Source organism: Genypterus blacodes, unplaced genomic scaffold (genome assembly GCF_046128005.1).
Source record: "Genypterus blacodes isolate CSIRO-AG114 ecotype Tasmania unplaced genomic scaffold, CSIRO-AGI_Gbla_v1 ptg000277l_1, whole genome shotgun sequence".
Taxonomy (NCBI): domain Eukaryota; kingdom Metazoa; phylum Chordata; class Actinopteri; order Ophidiiformes; family Ophidiidae; genus Genypterus; species Genypterus blacodes.
This window is the reverse complement of record NW_027467068.1, coordinates 77,976-101,234: the sequence shown is the minus strand read 5'-3', so window position 1 is coordinate 101,234 and position 23,259 is coordinate 77,976. Positions and strand designations below refer to the sequence as shown.

The window sequence follows — 23,259 nt, the reverse complement described above, 5'->3', positions numbered from 1 at the left end:
GAACACAGTGTAATGTGTTGACAAATAACTCCTGAGGATCTGAGGTATATATATATACACATATATATATATTTAGCTATATGAGTATCGTCGTGGCAAAAGCATTTATTCTCAATATTTTAATGTCTCACATCTGTCAAATTGTGCTGGATGTTTTGTAATACTTGCAAAACAAAAAATGGTCTTTGTATTTATTACTTGTATTTTTTCTATTGTGAAAATTTAAGTACATTGTCTATTTTATATATTAATTAAAATAAATGTATATATTGTACATAAAACTGCTGTGGGGGCGGAGTCAGAGTGATTATTGATCTACAGTGTAATGGCTTGATTGATCCGCCGCTGCTACTCTCCGCTCTGCTGCAGCACCGCCGGGCACAGTGAGTGAAAACAGGCAGCACTCTCTCAGAGCCCGGAGGTGTGGATGTAAACACGTTACAGACAAGCTCAGGCTAAAGATCTTTAATATAATTTCTTCTTTAGACATCAAACAGGACGAGCAGCTTCATCGTACACAAAGAGCTTCAAAGAGCTTCAAAGGCTAAAATAATAAGACAAAATGTACAAAATACAAAACTGATATTTGTCTCTTTGTAGTAAATTCCAACACACATGACTGATCTTCCTCCTTTAAGCCCTTTTAACAGTCCAACAGCGTTTCCGGGGCAACCATCACATCCACATCTCAAAGAAGACGAGTGTGCATGAAATGAAGTTATGGCGTTCAAAGTGGATAAAGAATGATTTATAATGGAATCAAACATGAGGCTGCACACTGGGAGACTCACTGACTCACTGCAGACAAGAGGAGGAAGGAACAACACAACCCAGGAACATGAAGCGTCACTGTTTGAGCCTCAAACTCAAACCACAGAAGAAGAAGAAGGAGGGGGTTTGTGAGCAGCAGCTTATCAGCAATGAGGGAATCAATCAGCAGCTGATCTGATCAATTCAGTAAGTCTCAGTGAGCATCGACACGCCGCTCTGTCTGTGATTATGAAGGCGTCAGACCTCAGCCACCTCGTTTACCAGACTGAACTCAGCGGCGTCTGAATGTAGGCCAGGGCTCCAGACGGGCCGGCCTCTCCTCTTTAAAACCCTCATGGTGCCAGACAGAAGCAGAAATGAAACAGGCGGCGACCTGCTTCCATTTTACCATAAACACGCCGACACACACACACACACACGAGCCAAAAACCCCAGACACACACATTTTTCAGTTACAAGTGCGCAGAGCTTCAAGTGTGATAATGACCCGTCTGCGGTCTGCAGATAAGTGTGTGCACGTGTGTGTTCCTGCGCCAGACTGCCCTCTGGTGGTCGTGCAGAGGCGCAGCAGGGCAACGCGTGTCGTTACAGTAAACACGTCAGCAGACTCGGCGTGACTCACTCACATGACTCAACAAGCTGAATTATAGGAGGAAAATAACCGCCGGCCGCACGGAGGAGAAAATGGAAACCAGCAAAACACAGAGTGTCAGGAAGCAGCGAGCGGCGTCCAAGACAAACAAACACACACACACACAACGCATCATTTATCTGAAACTCTTTAACTTCAGTGACGCTGTTCTACAGAGCAGACGGCCCACTTTACTTATAAAGTCTTATTTATTTTTGTACTCTTGAGTCATTCCTTAGTGTTCAGAGCCATCAGAGCGGCGTGCAGTGCTGAGGCGTGGACTGGACTTCCTGTGACTCAGTATTAGGTACAGATGGACGGAACACACCGGAGCATCGGTCGGCTGAACGTAGCTGTAAACCCTCCATCCTGTTAACCTACAATACAGCCTGCTGAGGTCGCATCTCTCTCACACACACACACACACACACACACACACACACACACACACACACACACACACACACACACACACACACACACACACACACACACACACACACACACACACACACACACACACACACACACACACACACACACACACACACACACACACACACACCATTAAACTTTAGATGGAAGAGATCGTTACACACAGAAGCTTCTGCATGAGCGAGGCTGAGAGTATGAGGGCCCGACGGTGCCACTGATCACAGGAGGAAACAACTAGAAACTCCCGCCGCCGGGAGTCAGATCGTCGTCATGGAGACACATTTGGTGAAGGAAACGAAGCCAGAACGCCGGAATTTTCATCTGAAAAGTGACTCAGCGCCGACACAAGAGTCACACACACACACACACTTTCCAAAAACAGACACAGTGGGAGAGAAGGGAGTGTGTGTGTGTGTGTGTGTGTGTGTGTGTGTGTGTGTGTGTGTGTGTGTGTGTGTGTGTGCACAAAAACACACACAGATAAAACTACACACACACGAAACCTGCAGAGGACAGTGAGAGAGTGTGTGTGTGTGTGTGTGTGAGTGCGTGTGATGAGTCTAGAACTCGTCGTCCGAGCTGAGCAGCAGCGTCTTCTCCGTGTCGCCGCTGCTGTGCGTGCGGCTGACGGGCTGCGGCGGCGGCGGCGCCCTGTGCTCCAGCGTGGCCTGCTGGGTGTACTGCTGGTAGGCCGGGGAGAAGTTGTGGATGGCGTCCTGGACCATGTCACCCGGGTTCATGGTCTCCTTCAGGCTGCTGGAGATGCTCTTCATGGGGGCGCGGCGGCCTGGAGGAGGAGGAGGAGGAGAAGAAGAAGGTTATCCACCGCTGCTCTGACAGGAAGGAGGGAACTCGGCACCAAGCAAACCAGAAGAAGAAGAAGGGAGGTGATTTAGAGGAGGGGAGAGCTGAGGAATGTGAGGGAGAGGAGAGAGAGAAAGGGGGTGAAGGTGAAGGGAGGAAGGGTTTGGTGTGATTAATGGAGGAAGCAAATAAAGCAGAGGGGGGAGGAAGAGGAGGAGGAGGAGGAGGAAAGAAGAAAGGAATGAAGGGGAGGGAGGGAGGAAAGGAAATGGAGTAGAAGAGATTTAGAGGGAAAGAGAGGAAGGAGTTAAGACTGGAAGGAAACAAAGGGAGGGAGGAGGTGATGAAGAGGAGGAGCGGAAGAGGGGGAGGAGAGACGGGAGGGAGGAGTAAGAAAGGAGAGTGTGTGTGTCGATCATCAGCGTTCCACCTACCAAACTCTCCGTACGGGGGAATGGATCCTTCACGGTGCAGCGGAGGAGGAAGAGGAGGAAGAGCAGAGAGAAACAGAACCAAGAGAGGAAACGTGACCCAGAGGTGCGAGAGACGACCGGCAGCGATAAGAACGGTGCGAAACACAGAAGAGAAGAAGAGAGGAGGGCGTGTCAATCAAAAGAGGAGGAGACGAGAGGAAGAGGAGGCAGGAGGAAGAGGAGTCTGACCTTGTGAATCCAGACTCTTCTCCATGTAGACTCTATAGGTGAAGGCGTGACGGAGGGCCAGCGCTGCAAAGAACATCTCGATGCAGATGATGAAGTTCTGGTAACCAGCAGCGACCGTCCCCTCGCCGACCGACACCTCGGGCGAGTTGATCTGAGGGATGGCGCCGCACTTCTCCAGGATGGCCAGCAGCATTCCTGAGCCGGAGAACAGGAAAGGGGAAAAAAAGGAAATAGACTTTAGAGTGGGTGTCACGGCGATGCGTTGCCACGTCGACGAAGGGACCAGCGGTGGGGCGGCGTCTCGTACCCTGCCAGAAGGAGAGGAAGATGACCGACTTCACCATGAAGAACTTGAGCACGGGGCTGAAGGGGCTCAGCAGCTCCCGGCCGGCGAAGTAGAAGAGGAAGAGCGCGTAGAGCGACAAGCTGACCGAGATGTTGTAGATGATGGAGACGTACAGGTAACCGCCGGCAACGCTGCAGAGAAGAGGCGGGAAGACAGACAACAGTGATTAACGAGGACGATTAACGGGTCAAACCAAGATGGCGTCCTTCCCGGCGCGTCTCTCACTTGAAGTCTCCGTCCTTGTATTTGCCGAACGCCTGCAGCACCACGGTGACGGCGGCCATGAGCGGCTTCACCACGCAGAACTGCAGCGTGGCCTGCTTACAGAAGCGCAGGAAGCCGATGGAGTAGGACCTCCCGCGCAGGCAGCAGGTGCCGTACATGCAGCTGGACCTGGAGGAGGAGGAGGAAGAACAAGAGGATCAGGGTTACAACCTGGTGAGGGACCTGTGGAAGCTGTGGTCCAATCACGTGGAGGCGCTGGACTCACTCAATGGGTTTCCCCCGGATCTCGGCCATGATGGCGCTCTCTCCTCCCAGGTACTCATAACACAAACTCAGGAAGTTGTAGATGACGAAGGCTTGAAGAGAAGAAGAAGAAGAGAGCAAGGGTTTGTTAGAGGGACGACTTCTACGGATCCAAACAGCTTCATTCATTCAGAAACACACACACACACACACTGTTAACAGTAACCATGGTTCTGATACCGATATATTCTTATGTCCTTATAAGGTCATTGTGACAGAACGTGTGTGATCAAACGTATAATATCATATCATAAAGTCGACCCCCTCTTCCTCCTCCCTCCAGTGAGACGCAGGCCGCAAACACAGGAAATCACCTCACTTCCTGCCACATACAGAGCAAACAGCCGCTTCAAGCATATTTGTGTGTGTGTGTGTGTGTGTGTGTGTGTGTGTGTGTGTGTGTGTGTGTGTGTGTGTGTGTGTGTGTGTGTGTGTGTGTGTGTGTGTGTGTGTGTGTGTGTGCAGATCACAGCTCACACACTGCACTTGTACATAATTGATCCCATCTCAGCATCAGAACACATCTGAGACATGAAGGACGAAGAGGAAGAGCAGGTTGGAGAGGAAACGGGGGAGAAGGGGACGAGCAGGAGCAGAGGGTGAACGGGGCTGAAAAAGGTTGAGCTGTAAAGTGATACGAGAGTGTGTGTGTGAGTGTGTGTGTGTTTGGAGGACAATTAAAGCACAGCAGGAGAGAATCCAGAGATCTACCTGATGTATAAAGAAATATAATAATGTAACAGAGAACACGGCTGACATTCATGATGAAGATCGTTCAGGCGCGCACACACACACACACACACACACACACACACACACACACACACACACACACACACACACACACACACACACACACACACACACACACACACACACACACACACACACACACACACACCTCAAAAGAATAGAACAAAAAACCCCTTCACACTCTCTCACACACACCCCTTCTTAGACGTTTGCCTGTGTGTGTGTGTGTGTGTGTGTGTTGTTCACCTGAGCCGTCTCTGAGGAGCGCTGGATTATCTCTCCTCACAGTGAGAGGGCGAGCGAAGACGCCACCACAGTACTCCTGTTAACCCCAGAGGACCTGACTATCCCTGTGTGTGTGGCATGAGTGTGTGTGTGTGAGAGGCGAGATAAGGTGATTGTGAGGGTGTGTATCAGTTCGCTGCGAATGTATGAAAGCTTGGTGTGTGTCTGTCTTGACTTTAGACCACAGAGTATGTACTGTGTGTGTGTGTGTGTGTGTGTGTGTGTGTGTGTGTGTGTGTGTGTGTGTGTGTGTGTGTGTGTGTGTGTGTGTGTGTGTGTGTGTGTGTGTGTGTGTGTGTGTGTGTGTGTGTGTGTGTGTGTGTGTGTGTGTGTGTGTGTGTGTGCCCTCTATGTTTATCTCTACTCCACCCACACACACACGACCTTCATCATTGTCTTCTTTTCGGGGCTGTGATGTATGAACCTGTCAGGCGACACTTAGGTAAACAGAACTCATGCCACACATGCCAGGCCTCACAACACAAAGAGTGTGTGTGTGTGTGTGTGTGTGTGTGTGTGTGTGTGTGTGTGTGTGTGTGTGTGTGTGTGTGTGTGTGTGTGTGTGTGTGTGTGTGTGTGTGTGTGTGTGTGTGTGTGTGTGTGTGTGTGTTCCCCGGGGACCTCTGTCAGCACCGCCCGTTGCCACAGTGACACAGTGGGCCTACACACACTCGGCTGAATGTGAACTTCACAGCAAGTTTCTGTGCGAGCGGTTGCCACGCAACAGGTCGGGCTGAGCTACTGAGGAAGAACCAGAGCAGCACTCCCCAGAGCATCGCCAGAGGGAGGAAGAGGAGGGGGTGAAGGGAGAAGAGAGTGGAGGAAGAGGAGGAGGAAGGACGACATGGATTGCATCTGAGCAAACGTAAGTGAGACAGGAAGTGAGGGTAAAGCTGCGAGGGTCTGTTTCTATCTCCTGGATGTAGGAGCAGGCTGTGGAGGAGGAGGAGGAGGAAGAGGAAGAGGAGGTGGTCCACCCCCTCAGCAAAGTTCCCATCTTCCCCCGTGTGCCGCTCCATAGAGCCGGCTGTTATTGTGTGGTGTTGGCGTGACTCAAAGCGCGTGTGTCTCCGCCCCCGTCCTTACCTTCATAACAGTCCCTGACCGTGTCGAAGTAGACGTAGTACTGGTCGTTGGTGAAGAAGAGGAGGCTGAGCCAGGAGTCAAAGGCGTATATGGGGACGATGAAGAGGATCCTCACGATGTGTCGCTGCTCGTTAGGGGAGCTGTAGAAACGAAGGTGCATGTAGATCTGAAAGAGAGAGAGAAAGAGAGGACAAACATGGAGTCAATCTTATCTGACATCATCGTGTCATGAACATGTGAAAGGAAAGAGACATGAAAGAAACTTTTCATCCTCAGAGCTCAGATTTCACCTCCCTGTCTCTCTCTCTCTCTCTCTCTCTCTATCTCTCTCTCTGTGCGTCTTTATCCAGGCTCTGTACCACAAACACCTGCCGAGGGATGTTGCTAAGCAACCCCTACCGTCCCTCGCCCTGAGCAGATGTGTGTGTGTGTGTGTTTTGCAGGATCACATCACTTGTGTCATAAACAACACACAGATCTGCTGGACTGAGTTCAGCTGAGGCTCCACATGAAGCTGTGATAGAGAAGTGAGGCTGCAGGCTAAGCCTCAGTCTGAAGCTGTGTAAGGTGACTGATCTCCCTGTAGTGACCTGGTTTGACCCCGGGCTGAGAGTCTGTGTCCCATGATGCATCTGAGCCTTTACCTGGTGACAGGTGAGGATGAGCGCCGTCCAGACAAAGAAGCCAGACACGGCCTGAGCGGCGGGGGTCATGAGGAAGATGGGCTGGTCCTGGCTGAGCAGCGGCGCCTCTGGGAACAAGGACATGTTGGGACCCGTGGGGGTTGCGGTGGGCGGGGGGCTGGGCGCCGTGTCCAGAGGAGCGTCCACCCCCGTGAGAGGCACGTCTCGCCGCCACAGCATGGACATCTGAGAGGAAGAGACGGAACAAGGTGACAATCAGACAGCGAGTACAAGCAGCCACTGTGTGCGTGCGTGCGTGTGTGTGTGTGTGTGGAAACATCACACAATGACATCAGCGTTGACACAATCGATGACATTCTACTGAGTAATCATCAACCTGCACACTGACTTATCAATGTGATGTGTGATCAGGGATGGAGACAAACACAAGGGAGGACACGGCCCACGTCTGACCGCATGAGAGAGGAGTGTGTGTGTGTGTGTGTGTGTGTGTGTGTGTGTGTGTGTGTGTGTGTGTGTGTGTGTGTGTGTGTGTGTGTGTGTGTGTGTGTGTGTGTGTGTGTGTGTGTGTGTGTGTGTGTGTGTGTGTGTGTGTGTGATCACTGGTCCAGTACCTCAGTCAAAGTCAAATAAAGGAAGGCTGAAATGATCCAACAGTGCCAGGCTAGAAAACCTCTTATATGAACGATAATGGCGTCATCAAACTACTAATGTGATGTCATTATGTCACATCTATACCTTCTATTATATTTTGCGTCCACCATCTCCCACCGTGCCTTTTGAGGTCGAGCAGAGAAGTTGTCCTAAAGTCTTAAAGCAGCTGTGGAGAAGCGGTGAGAGCAGAACGTCTCTCTGTGAACTTGAGCATCAATGACAAAACACCACAAATGACCAAAATGGATCCAGAAGCTCTTGTGTAAACGTGGCCTAAGTGCATGTGGGCGGCTTGGATCTCCTCTGATAAGGCCGAGTCTGTGTGTGTGTGTGTGTGTGTGTGTGTGTGCTTGTGTGTGCGTGTGTGTATCAGAGCTGTGAATCACACAGGAACCAGCTTAGAGCTCAGACAGGAACACAGCGAGGAAGCAGGGACGCCACACAGTGCTGTCACATCTACTACCAACTCCTGAAGATGACTGGATCAGATGATGGCCAGAAGACACACACACACACACACACACACACAAACACACACATCCAGCAGCTTGTCACCAGCGTCTCTACACTGACTCGGGGTGCGTTCGTTCCCGGGACGCTGACTGACATTCATCGAGGCTTAGCTCGGGGGAGAGAGAGGGGCGACCTTGACATTATGGAGGAGGAGGAGGAGGAGAAGAAGAAGAAGCACTCGCATAATGTCAGAGTATTACGAGATAAAAGTCAGATAGGAGAGGCAACAAAAATGAGGAGGAGGAGGAGATGGAGGTCAGCCAGCAGTGACAAAGGGATCCTTCATTCTGTCCTCTCATGTCTCGCCTGCCACAGTAACATGGCAACTAAAGTCACATTAACATGAAGAACAAACAGGCTGAATGGCATACGCCGATCACACACACACACACACACACATGAAAGGCCAGTGTGCCGCTTCTTCCCAGTGAAACAAAGCGAATTTGGTGGCGAATGAAGCGTCTTTCCTGCTTTTGTGTTGGACTGAGAGGACGCCTGACTCCCTTAGTGAGCCTGCAGGTCGTTTGTGTCGCTTTGCAAAACAATCAGCAGATCCAACGTGTCAATGCAGAACAAGTGAAGGCATCAGCACACACACGAACACACACACACACACACACACACAGGCAGTATATAACAATGACAGCAAAGTGAGCCTGTGTTCAAGCAAAAGGCCATCTGTGTGTTCATTTAAAAGGCAAAAAAGGTCATTCTGGACACACACACACAGTTGGGGGGGGGCACAGAGCAACAGATGGGAGGGGGCGACAAAAGGCAGTCGGGGCGCGTTTATGACGCATTTATCATATTTATCACTTTGTCTTTACCTTAACCACACTGAGATACGATTCCGCAGTCTAACTACAGCTTTATTTGAGTGATTTACATAGCTGATTAACTCTTTTTAGAGTAACTAACGGGGCCACATCACAAAGAGCCAACATGTCAACAAAGACTCACCTCGGCTGTACTTCGCCTCGACGCTTTCGCTGCTGAACTTGACTTTTATTTTACGCCTGTAAATGAACAAACAGACGCTTCCGTTAGTCACACAAAGGTGCGTTGTTCCCCGCACACACGCTCCGAACCGAACACTCACCTGGTCGAACGCGCCGTGACACACACACAGGAGGAGAAACGGCCTCAAAGCCCCGACACAGTCACCGTCTCTGCCCGGTCATCCATGTTGAGTCGCGCGCGGACCTGTCCTGTCAATCTCTGCTCCTCCGCTACAAACTCGCGTCTAAAGTTTGAGTCCCATTCCGGAAAGCTTCTACGCGACTTTAGCGACACTTGTTCCGCTGAAAGAGTGAGTTTGGATGGAGTGAGAGAGTGATCACCGTCATCCCCCGCTGCTCTTCTTCGCTGCTTTCTGTCCGTTGAGTGCGTGGAGAGTTTCACACCAAACAAACGCAATCCGTGCGGGATTATTACAGATCCCTCCGGCTCCGCCCACTCTGCAGGCTCAGCCAATCACACGCAGGCTAAACGGTAATAACCCGGAAAGAGGCGGGCTTTGTGTGCGGCCCACTGAGAATGCGCGGATCTATTCTGGGGTTCAGTTTAGTTCACTTTGTTTTTGTTTATTTTTCCTTTTTTTAAATTTCTGATGTAATTTTTGTAATTTAACCAATAATAACCAGTGTTTCTGCCCGGAAAAAAATAATAAAATAAAGCAACTACAATACTACGACGACTACTACTACTACTACTAATAATAATAACGATTATAAATAAAATTTACGTCATTGATAATGTTTAATTTGTTGTTGTTTGGGAAGCTGGAGCATTTTGGAGGTATTTTGCTTTCACTAACCAGATCTATAAGGTCTTTGAATGGACCTTTGGAAGCCTTTATATTAATTTATAAGTTCAGTCAGGTACAAATATGTTCAAATAAGTTTGAAGTCAAAAGTGTAAAATGAAAGTGAACGGGTACATCATATAAAGGAATTGGAAATAATGGATATAACTGGAAAAACACCCAATTAAACATAGAAGAGGCCCAAATAAGTTGTGCATACTTTATTGATTCTGAAAATATACACAAATATCATAGTAATAAATTTGAAGCATGGTAGAGAAATGTACACAGGACATGAGTGAACACAGAGACAGCCCTGTCCCATCAGTGATGTCCATCCCTCCCTGGCAGGCCTGAGACAAAACACGGGACGAAATGTAATCAATAACCGATCAATCATTGCCTGTCCACAGAGCCGATCCTGGCAGACTCCTGAGGTCATTGATCCAAATCTCTGATTGAGTTTGGGCCCAGGTCTGACGTCGCTTTGAGCTTTGGCCTTTGACCTTTGAAAAGCACAATCAAGCCCTCCGGAGGTAAACAATGCTCTTTTCTCTCGCTCTGAGTTTTGGCTTTACACAAAAATATCTACACTTATCTAAATGTCAAATAAAACCAAACAAGCTAAATGAAACATCAAAAATATAAATATACCTCAGCTCCAAACCCACATGGCTTCATCCTCATTAACGCTCCACTGGTCTAATCTGGCCCTCCAGTATTCCTCCTCCTCCTCCTCCTCCTCGTCCTGTTTCTCATGTGAGGAGGAAGAGGAGGAAGAGTTCAGTTCTTCTGTCCCTCTCTCTTCTCTAACTCTCCAACAGTAAACCAAAAGCTGAAGCAAACTAACACTTAAGACAATAACACACACAGACACACAGAGACATGTAAGGACATCAAGCAGCCTCGTCTTCCTCCGTAAACGTTCACATTCATCTCGTTCCACATTCATCCCTCGGATCTTCTCGTCCTTGGTCCATTTTCAAGCATTGTTCCATTGTCTCATGTATTGTAGACCTAAATGCAGGTTTATGTGGTCTCAGATTGACTCTCCACAGCTGTTTACATATTTATAGTATAATAGTGGAGGACATCAGAAGCAGCTTAGCTCTCAAACATTAGCAGGTGGTTTATTAAATACAGGTGTAAACACAGAATAAGTGACCTTTAGTCCATTTATGCACTTTACTGTGCTTATTTTTTTCTCTTTTTTTTGCAAGTTGAGCCTCTGAGTGAGGCAGGTGTGTATGAGTGGAGAGTGAGGGGAGGGGAGGGGAGGGGGGCACGTGGGCTGCTGGACCCCCATCGCCCCTGAATGCACAACCAAACCAGTCCAGCCAAGAGTTTCTCCCTCTGGTTTCCATGGTGCGGTCGTGGGTGTTCACACAGCATACAGACACGCCGACGCCCTCCTGGTCTGTCACGCTTGCTCCTCCTCCTCCTCTTCCTCCACTCATTCATGTTTTCATTCATCCGTTTGAAAAGTAAGGAGTATTTGATACCCTGCAGCTGCTGCCAAACAACAAAGGAAGAGACGGGGGAGAGAAATATGACTTTGCACGCCCAGTCTGCAGAGAGCTTTCACACTTACAGAGAGAGAGAGAGAGAGAGAGAGAGAGAGAGACAAGCGGGCCGTACCTGCCGTCCACCTGCAGGCCAGCCAGGAGGAACTCACTTTGCCAAATGTTCAAACGGCACGCTGACCTGAAAGAAGGAGACGTTTGATCAGATAGAGAGGAAACCTGGAGGAGAAGACGTTTCTTATATAAGTCATGTTTATTATGAACTCCAGGTCATAGTTTGATGATTTGTCTCAGATGTTCTATGTTCTTTCAGCTCCATGTCCCTTGAGATAACAGGTAATAAAACATCCGTAGAGTGAAACATTAATGGCTCACATGATGGTTAAGTCCCCTCCTGACTCTAGATGGTGTCGGTCTTTGGACCTCAGTCTAGTTTCAATCTAAGTCTGAGGCTTCAGTAACAAAACTCCACAAACTCCAGAGCTGACGGGTTCACTTGAAACCTGATCCTGGTCTAACGCTGATAAAGCTGAACCCTCCCCACACGGAGAGACCTCGTCTGCTCTGACAGGCCTGATGGTCCTCAGACGGACGCTGGCTCAGAAGCCATTTGGTGAATTAAATCTGCTCAGGTTGTATATAAAAGCCTTTTATGTGCATTTACAAAGACCGTAGCCTTTATCAGACGGGAGCTCGCCGCATGCTGACTGTAGCATTGCTGCAGTGCACTGATTAAAGCAAAGTCACAGGTTGGATTGTTTATGTATTGTCTACAGTTGCAGCCTGTACTTGGCTGAGGCAGTAAATCCTGCAGGATCCCACAGAGAGCAAAGTGAGGGGCTTTCCTCAGGAAGGGATCAGAGCAGACTCCACATCCTCATGCATATGTGAAGTATAGTTTATGTACAATCACCGCACACATAGATGCTGTGCCTAATTACCTAATGAATGTTGCACATCAGTTCCTGTGTCGGCTCATTTAAGCGCTGCTGTACAGACGCAGCAGTTTGTTGAGAGCAGCTGCTGCCGTTACTGCAGAATGTAACACGATCGCTAACAAACCAGGAAGCTGCAGAGTCCAGTTACGCGTTATAAAAGGGCTTTAGTGGGGTGGCATGGTGGTCATGGCAACCCCTGGCCACCCCTTGGGGGCGCCATTGATTCATATTAATGTCCTGGTGTCAGCGGTGTAAAGTTACCCAGTGATTCTTCTTCACTGCAGAGCTCAGGCACGTTTTAGGGGAATTAGTATTTTACTCTGCTGCTTTAATCAAATCAGATTTGCTCCTCGCTGCAAAATAAAATCTAAAGCTTGCAGAATAGAGCCCCATTTGTCTCCGTACCTGTGATGCAGTGATGCGTGATTGGTCGAGACGTGCGGTGAGGTCAGAGGAGGACACGTTGGCGGGGGCCCCGCGATGAAGCCTCATGGCCACCTTCCTCTCTCGCTCGGCTCGCTCGGCCCTTCCTGCCTGAGGAGAGCGATTACCTGCACACGATATCGACATGCACACCTACATTCATCCATCTCAGGCTCCTAAAGGCGACAGGCGCGCTCATGTTTCTATGAGGGGAAAACTATAAACGCCAGCGACTTCACAACATCTAGTACAGTAAAGACGTGACGGTAATCAGCTTCCTGACCTGACGGCTGGACCCCTCGGGTGGCCGGGTTAGAGGGGACGGCGTCCGCCTCGTTCCTGACCCTGTTGGCGGCTGAAGGGTTTGGCGCGGGAGGCAAAGCTCGACCTCCCGCTCCTCTCTGGCCTCCTCCTGCTCGCTCCTCGCCCTCTTTCCCCTCCCTCCTCTCCCTCTCTCCGTCCTCTGTGGTCCTGCTGCCCCCCTGACACGCAGGAAGACGACACGTAAGAACACAAAAACACTCACACCAGTTTCGCTGCAATTCTGGTGAAAAGCCACTCACAAACTTGAGCATGTTCCAGTCAAAGACGTAGTCGTAGGAGAAGCCCTGTCTGTGGAAAAGGTTCCTGAAGTGCTGCCTCAGGTAGGAGTAGTCCGGCTTGTCGTCAAAACGCAGCGAGCGGCAGAAGTCCAGGTAGGTGGAGAACTCAGCTGGAGAGAGACAGACGGGGATACGGCACAGAAACCAGACGATGACGGCGAGTTTAGGCCTCATAACTGAAGTTTATACATCCTTTCTATTCAACTCTTTAAATGTTTAGCTTGTTGACTTTCTTAAAATCCAAAATCTGCGGGCCTTCTTCACATTCTGCTGTTGTGTCTGTATCGTATCCTGACCCGAGCGATCACATTCCCACCGGCTCTAATTCGGTCTCTACTCACAGGGGTATCCCTTGCAGAGCACCTCGATGGGCGTGGACATCTTCTTCTCGCTGATGCGTTCATACTTCTGCCTCTTGGTGGCGGCTTTGAGTCCCTGCCAGGGCAGCGAGCCAAGGTTGAAGTACATGAGGACGTAGCCCAAAGACTCCAGGTCGTCCCGCCTCGACTGCTCTGTGGGAGGAGACGGGAGAGAGAAGAGAGTGAAGGGAAGGGAGGGAAGGGAAGAGAGTGAAGGGAAGGGAAGGGAAGGGAAGGGAAGGGAGGGGAAGGGAAGGGAAGGGAAGGAAAGGGAAGGGAAGGGAAGGGAGGGGAAGGGAAGGGAAGGGAAGGGAAGGGAAGGGAAGGGAAGGGAAGGGAAGGGAAGGGAAGGAAAGGGAAGGGAAGGGAAGGGAAGGGAAGGGAAGGGAAGGGAGGGGAAGGGAAGGGAAGGGAAGGGAAGTCTTACCGATGCCTAGATGTGTGTTGATGGAGGCGTAGCGGGCGGTGCCAGTGAGGTTCTTGTTCTCGCGGTAGGGGATATGCTGGTGCGTTCGGGCGTCGCGGTATTTCTTGGCCAGGCCGAAGTCGATGATGTAGACCAGGTTTCCCTTCTTGCCCAGACCCATCAGGAAGTTGTCGGGCTTCACGTCTCTGTGGATGAAGTTCTTGGAGTGGATGTACTCGATCCTGCTGATCTGCAAACGGCGAGACGGAGAGCAGCGTTCTGTTAGACGTCATCAGAGAGAGAGTGAAGCTTTGAGAGAGAGTGTTCAGGTCCAATGCAGGTTTCAGGGTCGGGGGACTTCATCCGTCAATCCCTTTCTGAGTTAGTGGCAGGAACAGACGCTTTAGTTCGAGAATCACATGTGTAGTTCAATGATCCTACATAATCAATGACCTTTATTGACCTTGATTGGTGTGACCGCAGCTCTGGCAGTGACTTTGTGAGCAGCAGCGGTTATGTGGCGTTTTGTTCCCGTGACAGAAAGTGAGCTTTAAAGGCCACAGCTTCGTTGCCCCGGTGAAATAATAGTTGAGTCATAGGTGCTGATCAATCGCCCTGTCAGCCCGCCTGCACATAGAATGAGGTCACTCTGTGTTACGGGACGGCAGAAATGTACTCATCGCTCCGTTACAACAAAGGAGGAGAGGAGAGGAGGGGAGAGGAGAGGAGAGGAGAGGAGAGGAGGGGAGAGGAGAGGAGGGGAGAGGAGAGGAGAGGAGAGGAGGAAGTGTTCCGGTCCATAGACTACAAAGTGACAGATGTGGGCTCATAAAGACTCGGCAGCTCGACCTTTCTGCTGAGGATCACTCTGTCTTAAGGAGCTTCGGTGTCCTGGATTGGAGATGAATTTGAAGGAGGTGCTGAATGTTCCTCTGGACTCTGGGGAGGTGGTGGTGGTGTGTGTGTGTCTGTATGTGTGTGTGTGGGGGGGATAAGGTTTGTCTCCAGCCGGGATACAAGCGTCAGAGGTTTAGATGTGAGTTACGCTCCGATTTCACGCCGTCCATTTAGTTCCAGTCTAAGAATAGCTGCATCCTTTTATTGAAACGGCTCTAACGTCCCAGCCTGAGCTCCCATGACTGCGGCTCACTGCATGGACGGAAAACTCATCCATCAGCTCCTCTGCTCCTCTGCTGCTACAGGGAGGGACGCTCACATATCTGTGACTCAAGGGGGTGATGTCATCAGATTCATATCAGAATTAAAGACATGTACAGTGTGTGTGCTGTCATAAAGGGTGTGTATGAGAGTAACGGGTGTGTCAGTGCGGCCCTGTGTGTGTTCAGGTCTCCTCTCCTCTCTACATTACTTTCGGCGTCTTTGTTTGAGTCCTGCCTCTAAACTCGTAGCTGCATCGTTACGCAGCAGACGTGACTGAACACTTTATCAGATCCAGGCCCGGCTGCTCACATGTGACCTCACCTGGCCCCCGGGTGTCAACCAACACTGACTGAACTGAAGAAGCTACTTGGATCTTTGGGGAATCCTGCGTCAGATCTGAGTAGAAGCTTTAAAAGGCCTGAGTGAGGAGGGAACCTCTGCTGAAGCTGTGAGGGAACACTTCCTAAAGACTTAAACATAAAGGGAGCCTTCAAAGAGCACTTAAGGACATTAGAGTCTGGTGAGGAGCTGTCGGCTGATTATCGTCTCGGTAACCATTAGTCCTCAGAGTGAGTGAGTGAGGGAGGGAGGGAGGGAAGGAGGGAAGGAGGGAAGGAGGGAGGGAGGGAGGGAGGTAGGGATGTCTGTCTGTCTGTCTGTCTGTCTGTCTGTCTGTCTGTCTCTCTCTCTCTCTCTCTCTCTCTCTCTCTCTCTCACCATCTGGTCGGCCAGCAGCAGGACCGTTTTCAGGCTGAACTTGCGGGAGCAGAAGTTGAACAGATCCTCCAGACTGGGGCCCAGCAGCTCCATCACCATCACGTTGTAGTCGCCCTCTGCTCCGCACCACTTAATGGAGGGGATTCCCACTGACGGGAGGGAGGGGAGGAAGGTAAGGAAGGAGAAGAAGGAGAACCAACCTGAGGATTAGCTACCCACAACTAATGAAGCTACTAACTGAGCTACTTTCAAAACAATACAGCTTTTCCGGCGACACCACCAGCTTGAAAGGAGGAGCGACTCAAAACACACACACTGAACTGTCAAACACGCCACTACTTCCACCACTACTGCACTGAACGTATCCCAGCATGCATCACTCCGACCCCCACCGGCCTGTCTCACCTCCGCCCTGCATCATCTTGTAGAACTTGCTCTCAATGTGGAGCTGCGGGTGTTTGGTCTTCACACATTCCAGCTTGATGGCCACTTCCTCTCCTGTGGCGATGTTAGAACCTGAGGGGACAGGAAGTCAACAAAGGCTAAACTAAACTAAGGGAGACACAAAAACTCAAACAACAAACTCCCAAACTAAGTCAAATGTGATAGAGATTCAATCTAATTTTCGGATTTCACAGGAGCAGGAGACTTTTGTGAGATGTGCTGTGTGCAGTGTGTGGAGCAGAAGAAGCCGAGTCGGCAGAATGCAGCAGAGCAGCAGAGCAGCAGCTGAAACATCCAAACTTCACCTCACCTAGGTAAATGTCTCCAAACGAGCCGCTCCCGATCTTCCTCCCCAGCCGGTACTTGTTTCCCACCCTCAACTCCATGGCTCTCGAGCTTTTCACCTCACTGAAGGGGGCAAACACACACACACACACACACACACACACACACACACACACACACACGAGCTGTCATCAATCACTGCATTGATCAATAGATAAGAAGGACAGTGTGGTGCAAAGCCGCTGAGTTTAGACAAAAAGCTTGGGGCCCAGAGGCCGAAGTGAAAAGGAAACTGGAGGGACGATGAAGAGAGAAGGGAGGTCAGGGGCGACTTCATCATGAGGCAGGGTGGGCTTTAAGAGGCCCCCCAGCTTAGAGGCCCCCCAGCTTAGAGGGACCCCAGATATAGACCCGTCCTTGCAGTCTCAATTCCTCTCTATCGCATGAAAACGGCCCAAACTCCAGCCTGAAACCAAAGTGCAGCTGTTTACAGACAAACTCAGACAAAAGTCACATTTCTGTGCTGGCTGCATCTTTACAGTAAAATAACATCAGAAAATATGAACAGATGAGGATTTGACCTTGGATACCACCATCACTCTAAAAACAAATGCTTTGGCTCAACAACAAAAAATGTACGCAACATTTTGCATCAATCCTTTTTGAGTTACGACAACTTCTAATGAAATTATGTTCAACCAACAAACTACATTGAGTTAGGGGAATTAGCATTTCCGCTACAATCAAAGGTATTTTTTAATTACCTCTTACTTAATAATTGGTAGCATAAACACACGTTTTTAAGTTGATAACTCATAAAAATTAAGTTGCTCCAACTAGTTTTTCCACATTATTTTAAAGGATTTTTTGTGTGTTATGTACTTAATTACCGTAATTATGAACACAAGTTTTTAAGTTGACAAACGTTTAAAGAATTAAGTTGCTCCAATTAGATTTCCTTCTATAGTTTTTTTTTTTTTTTTTTTTAGCTTTTTCAATGAGCTTTTAAGAAATGAATAAATTCAACAACAAAATTGTTAGGCAATTAACTATTTTAATTTTGAACTGCAGTTGTGTATTTCAACACACAATATTTCAATCTTGAAAAAAAACTTAACACATCACAGCAAAGTTATATACCTGTACGCATTTAAAACCACAGTGCCTAACATGTACAATCTGTAAAATGTTGTGAACTCGAGTTTTAAAATCACTTTGTAAAACATTTGTAAACATTTTGTAAAACTACAGAAACAAAGTTTCAAACAAGTGCTTGTTAAATATTAACTTTAAATGGCCACCAATCTTCTCAAGGTCCTGCAGCTTTTTTTTTCTTTTTACACAGTATAGTAAAGACCTTTTAAGATCAATTTCACCAAAAATGTAACAAACGTTTCCCAGCAGACAGTCAGTATGTTAACAATATGAAAACACAGAATGCTTACACATTCATCAGTGCACCACTTTGAGGATTAAATGCTGTAGGGGGTTCCTGGATATACACAACCTTGATAGTGTCCTTATCCTTGATGTCAGTTGTGGAAAGCAAGGAGAAAAAGTCATCACCAAAATCAGCATCCTTGTAATGCAAACAGAAATCCCCAGAAATCCCAAATGAATCTCGGACAACTGAATGAAGTTCTTCAACTTTTCCAGGGATTCCACATGGTAATTTCAGTTTCTGGACAGAATGGTGTGAAAGTATCACTCGGAGATGGGCTGACTGCGACATTAATCAATCTGTAATACACAAAATGTTTGAAATGTTTTAGTAAGTACCACTACAAAAGTCTGTAAAAATACAATTTAGTGTTCCCCCAGAGTTGCATAGGCTTCACACAGTGCCAGGCCAATTTGGCTCTATCACTTTGGCACTATCACTTTCAAAGTGCGTGTTTTCTCAAGGACATAGCTCCTGAGATGCTCAACTGACCAAGCACTCAAGCGTTTCACAATGAATAAAAGAGTGCCCTTCACAACAACTATTTGGATCAACTCTCCAAAATCTGTCAGACCACCTGTTGAGCCATTAGCCAAAATCATTCCAATTGCATACTTTGTGCCGCTGTAACACACATTGTTGGCTATCTGGATACGTGTCTCACCAGGAAACTTAGCTTGCAGTGCTTCCTGGATATTTTCTCTTGAAGTAAGAAAGACAAAAAAGAAACACTCTGCCACTACTACTTTTATTCCTCTCACAGAACTATCCACAGTCCAAAAGCTGCTAATGTTGGTACAGAAATGTACCTACAGTGGAACTACAAGACTATCGATGTGAATGACAAAATATTTTTTTAAATGTGTACGTGAATGAATTTAGATTTTAGAATTTAGAATGTAGTTGACAGTTACACAAAGAAGCAATTAATCACTTTTCCTCCCCACAGCACAAATAAAAAGCCCTCTCTAGCTGAGCAGATTTGTCAAATGAAACTTTATCATTCTTCACTGTTATGCTAAGATAAAGGGTTGGATGGCCAAATTACACTGCTAAATATGACTAGCGTTAGCTACATATAGTAGCACAACATATTCCATCAACAGTATTAGCAGGTGTAGCCTAACCTCTGTGCACGGGTCCACTATTGGTCATATTACAATTGAGAATTTGCCCAAATACATTGCTTTAGTAGAATTTATTTGTAAATGAAATGATACTCACCTTGAAAATGTCCCTTGTATCGTATTTCTTCAGCTACAGGTCCTCTTACACAGTCTTAACTGTCTGAATTTGTCCCCGCATGTAACGTGAGGGGGAGGGGACTTGAACTCAAGGTGGAGAAAAATTAAGTTACCAAGCCAATTTCATTAAGTTACTACAACTTCAATTTTGTTTTGAATCAATTAACGCAGAAATGTGAGTTTACACAACACGCAATATTAAGTTGATGTAATAACTAACATTTTTATGTAAACACAACTCGTCTAAATCATTTTTGCAACTTAAAAAATTGATCTAAATCAATAAATTAGAATTTTTATGTTGCAACCATGCATGTAATTCAGTGGTTCTCAAACTTTTTACACCAGGTACCACCTCAGAAAATATTTGGCTCTCCCTATTCAGCTGCTATGCAAAATACACACAGGAAGCACATTTATTCCTCATAAGAATATTATTCAATAGGACCTTTGTCAATCACAGCCACATTGTACAAATTGGTACTAGAACGCTCCCATATGAACACACTCTCCTATATGGGGCAGGGGGCAGTCCCTCTTACACCCAATGCATGTTCACACACACACACACACACACACACACACACAGCACGTGAGAACATAAATCAGAAGCACAACCAACTGTACTTCAAACACACAGTATATTGGCAACTATGTATAACTCTTATATGCCTGACAGAACAGAAAGTCCTCCTAAGCTGCACCATCATGCTCATATCTGACATAAACAAGTCAATTGGCCAAACCTGCATCATCAGTAGGTTCGTCCAGTTCGATGGAAAAATAGCGACTATTTTTAATGCGTTCAATCAGTGTCGTCTTAACGTCATCTGCCATGGCTCCTATTCTCCGCGACACTGTGTCATTTGAAAGTGGCACCAAATTTAACTGTTTGGTAATCTCCTCGCCACACATAATGTGTAGCATCTCTTATGCTAATGGTCTGAATTACTTTTTAGAGTGCAACATGCTGGGTGACTCTCTGATTGGCTGATCTCCGCATTCCACAGTCAATTACCTCCCTAATAATGAGGCCTGATCTGATAACGTTTGCTGCTGTTTCACAGAGCTCAGCTACTTTGTGTCACCGCACAGAGAGCTGCCAACAAACTAGCTTCACCGCTACACAACAAGAAGACACGTCAGACTGTCAACATGAAAACCTCCATATACCAGAACTCTTAGGCTGTAGCAAGCTAACAGGCTCCACTCTGCTGTTTACATAGCCACACAGTTGCTACCCGAGTTCAGATTAACAGCAATGGGACTCTTTTCCTCAGCAGAAGCTTGTTGTTAGTAATACATTGATCTAAAAATGAATATACTGTTACTTTGGTGAGTAGCAAGCAGGAGAACACACTCATGGTGGCGGAAAGAGAAAGGGGGCCAACGCCTGGGCCGCCAAAACACTAAGTCCACCCCTGTCAGCTCTGCCTACGGGTCCTTCACCCTCACACAGGTTGAGTTAGTCTGGACCGTCAGAGGATCACAGTGAGGTGGAGTGTGTAGCGTGATGCCTTCAGGTCCAGATCAGCCACTCACACACTCTTCCCACAGCACTTCACAGTGTTTGTACAGTATTTGCATTAACCCGCAGTTCTGTGCCCGGGGTCCCCTGATGAAGGAAGAATGAGTCATGCTTTCCTCACCGCTCTGCCGGGTCGAGGGAGGCTGAGCACAAGAGGCCAGGAAACGCTGAGTAAGTTGTTTTCTGCAGCCTCAGTTGCGCCGTGAGATCAACATGCAGCCCAGCCACAAACGCTGTGCAGCAGAAAATAAGACATCACCCCAAACGCGCGCGCACACACACGCGCACACACGCGCACACACACACACACTCCCGCTTTACCTCTGCTCCCTCCTGTATCTGCCTCTCTCAGCCTCCTGACAGCTCATGTTCTGCCTGAAGTCGCTACAAATGCCTGCCAGAGCGTGAACGGCCTGATGTGGCATCGGACACGAGACTTCACGCCACCAGGGAGGAAACGGGTGAAGCTCTGACCATCAAACAGGATCACATCCCCACAACCGCACCCTCCACAGCACCCCCCACCCCCTACACTCAACCCAAAGGACCCCCACAAAACACACACACACACACACAACCAGACACCTTGACTAACCCCCCCCCCTCCGTCCTCCTCACCGGGTTGTTTGAGGCCCCTCGGTGGCCCTCCGGCTCGCTCTCTCTCTCTCTCTCTCTCTCTCTCTCTCTCTCTCACTCAGGACCCTGGACAGCGACGCGCCGACGCGGCTCCGGACGGCTCATAACCTCCGAGATCCGTGACCCGAACTCCGCTCCGGTAAAGGGGGTGAAAAAAGAGAAAAGAGGCCCGATCGATTCGAGCTGATCGGAACCAAAACCGAGCCGAGCCCCGCGATTCTGGACGATCCTCACCGGAACGGTCTTTTTTTTTTTTGGGGAGGACAACGGCGAAACACACACACACGCACGCACACGCACACACACACTGATGCGCTCTCTCTCTCTCTACCTCGGTTCACACCATTGACAATATCAATGATGTCATCCACAGACCTGCGGAGATGCCCGGATTGTCTTAAAGCCGCCGCGCCGCTGCTTTAGCGGGCATGAATGAAGCGGCCAAGCCCTCATTTAAAGCAGCAGTCCGACATTTAGCCCCTATGTGACGTCATCACATCCATCCATCCATCAGTTTGTATATAAATTGATCCCTGGTGTCTCTACAGCTAACAGAACAACAACAACAACAACAACAACAACAACAACAACGGCCTCTCGAGTGACAATCTTGCTCTTTTCTTCAGCACTATTCTTCCATAAAACTTGTTTTACCTGTAGTTTGTCTCCATAAGTTCCTGATGCATGAAGCTTTGGAGATTCAGGGTGATCTCATCCCATCTATGTGCCAGTCGGCCAGATGGTGGTGCTGTTGTCACCGCTTTGACATGTTGGCCTGTGTGTGCTTCTGGATTTGAGGCCATTTTGCATATTTTCCCAACAGCTTCTCCCACATTTGCTCCTTCACTTTTGGTTAATTTGTCCCGAGTGTTTCACCTCTGAATGTCTGAATCAAGCTGGAGAAAAGTTTCATCTTTGTTTTTTGAGATTCCTCACCGTTTTGCTGTCAATGGCTGCCAAAGTTGAGAGGGTGTGGCTGACTCTCCATAAAGTGCTGTATCTCATGAGGGGCGTTCGCTACGAACACAAAACACAAATTAAATTACCTGAACAGACTCACAAAAGGAGGGCGACTCGGCCTTGGCGGAGGTATGAGCCGCCTGAGTGCCCTGTAGTTGTGTGAGTAATTACCCCAAACGTGCCATCTGGAATACATACTTAGGCAGAAATGGTGTTTTCCTCCGCTCTGCCTGGACTTGAACACCTCAGCATGTGTGAAGCAGACCAACAGTCCTCTGCAGCGTGGGAGTAAAAAAAACAACAAACCTCATATCAGCTGATTTGTTATGAAAGTAAATGTATTCCTCAGCGTGTGTGTGTCATGTGTGTGTTCACCATCAGGGCTGCCCGGCTCCATTCTGCACCAGACTGCCGCTCTGCTGGGACAGGACTGGAGGCTTTAAGGGGGTGTCTCCTCAGGCGCCGCCTCTGATTGGCTGCCTGGATTCGGTGCGGTTAAAGAGACAACCCGGAACTTTCTGCCCTTATAAAATGTGAAGCATGGTTACATAGCAGAACATCTACAGAGGGGAGAAGCAGCGTTTAGTGTTTGCACTCACATTTAGAGGATCTATGCTTGTGTTCACAGACCTGTCAGTGTGACACGCTTCACCTGACTGATGACAGACTCCGGCAC

General features: G+C 48.4%; 2 protein-coding genes across 7 annotated transcripts; both read right to left on the bottom strand.

Annotated features, from left to right (window-relative positions):
• Positions 1-450: 450 nt before the first annotated feature.
• Positions 451-9,547, bottom strand: tmem184ba (transmembrane protein 184ba). The gene is made up of 9 exons (XM_076171980.1): positions 9,212-9,547; positions 9,073-9,128; positions 6,946-7,170; positions 6,302-6,467; positions 4,140-4,230; positions 3,875-4,042; positions 3,611-3,780; positions 3,304-3,498; positions 451-2,624 (listed from the first exon to the last, which is right to left on the bottom strand). Exons 3-9 carry the CDS (start codon positions 7,168-7,170, stop codon positions 2,398-2,400), a joined length of 1,242 nt encoding a protein of 413 aa, XP_076028095.1. The 5' UTR covers positions 9,073-9,128; positions 9,212-9,547; the 3' UTR covers positions 451-2,397.
• Positions 9,548-10,122: 575 nt separating this feature from the next.
• On the bottom strand, positions 10,123-23,030 carry csnk1e (casein kinase 1, epsilon). 6 transcript variants are annotated; one of them, XM_076171966.1, is made up of 13 exons: positions 22,959-23,030; positions 22,782-22,858; positions 22,278-22,640; positions 16,800-16,897; positions 16,451-16,561; positions 16,046-16,194; positions 14,189-14,417; positions 13,744-13,914; positions 13,364-13,512; positions 13,084-13,282; positions 12,783-12,928; positions 11,555-11,620; positions 10,123-11,428 (listed from the first exon to the last, which is right to left on the bottom strand). In XM_076171966.1, the coding sequence occupies exons 3-12, from the start codon at positions 22,424-22,426 to the stop codon at positions 11,588-11,590; spliced, it is 1,434 nt and encodes a 477-aa protein (XP_076028081.1). In that variant the 5' UTR covers positions 22,427-22,640; positions 22,782-22,858; positions 22,959-23,030; the 3' UTR covers positions 10,123-11,428; positions 11,555-11,587. The 6 variants fall into 6 exon arrangements, with proteins under 6 accessions (XP_076028081.1, XP_076028082.1, XP_076028084.1 ...); XM_076171967.1 differs by having other exon boundaries at positions 10,123-11,425; XM_076171969.1 differs by having other exon boundaries at positions 22,560-22,640.
• Positions 23,031-23,259: the final 229 nt, after the last annotated feature.

Excerpts from the sequence above, each read along its gene's own strand:
- tmem184ba (XM_076171980.1), bottom strand. The coding sequence starts at position 7,170 with ATGTCCATGCTGTGGCGGCGAGACGTGCCTCTCACGGGGGTGGACGCT. Across the intron at positions 6,468-6,945 it reads TCATCCTCACCTGTCACCAG|ATCTACATGCACCTTCGTTT; the intron begins GTAAAGGCTCAG and ends TCTCTCTTTCAG. Across the intron at positions 2,625-3,303 it reads GAAGAGTCTGGATTCACAAG|GCCGCCGCGCCCCCATGAAG; the intron begins GTCAGACTCCTC and ends CTCCTCCTCCAG.
- csnk1e (XM_076171966.1), bottom strand. The coding sequence starts at position 22,426 with ATGGCCTCAAATCCAGAAGCACACACAGGCCAACATGTCAAAGCGGTG. Across the intron at positions 13,283-13,363 it reads ACTGGAACATGCTCAAGTTT|GGGGGCAGCAGGACCACAGA; the intron begins GTGAGTGGCTTT and ends CCTGCGTGTCAG. Across the intron at positions 11,621-12,782 it reads CACGCATCACTGCATCACAG|GTCAGCGTGCCGTTTGAACA; the intron begins GTACGGAGACAA and ends TCCTTCTTTCAG.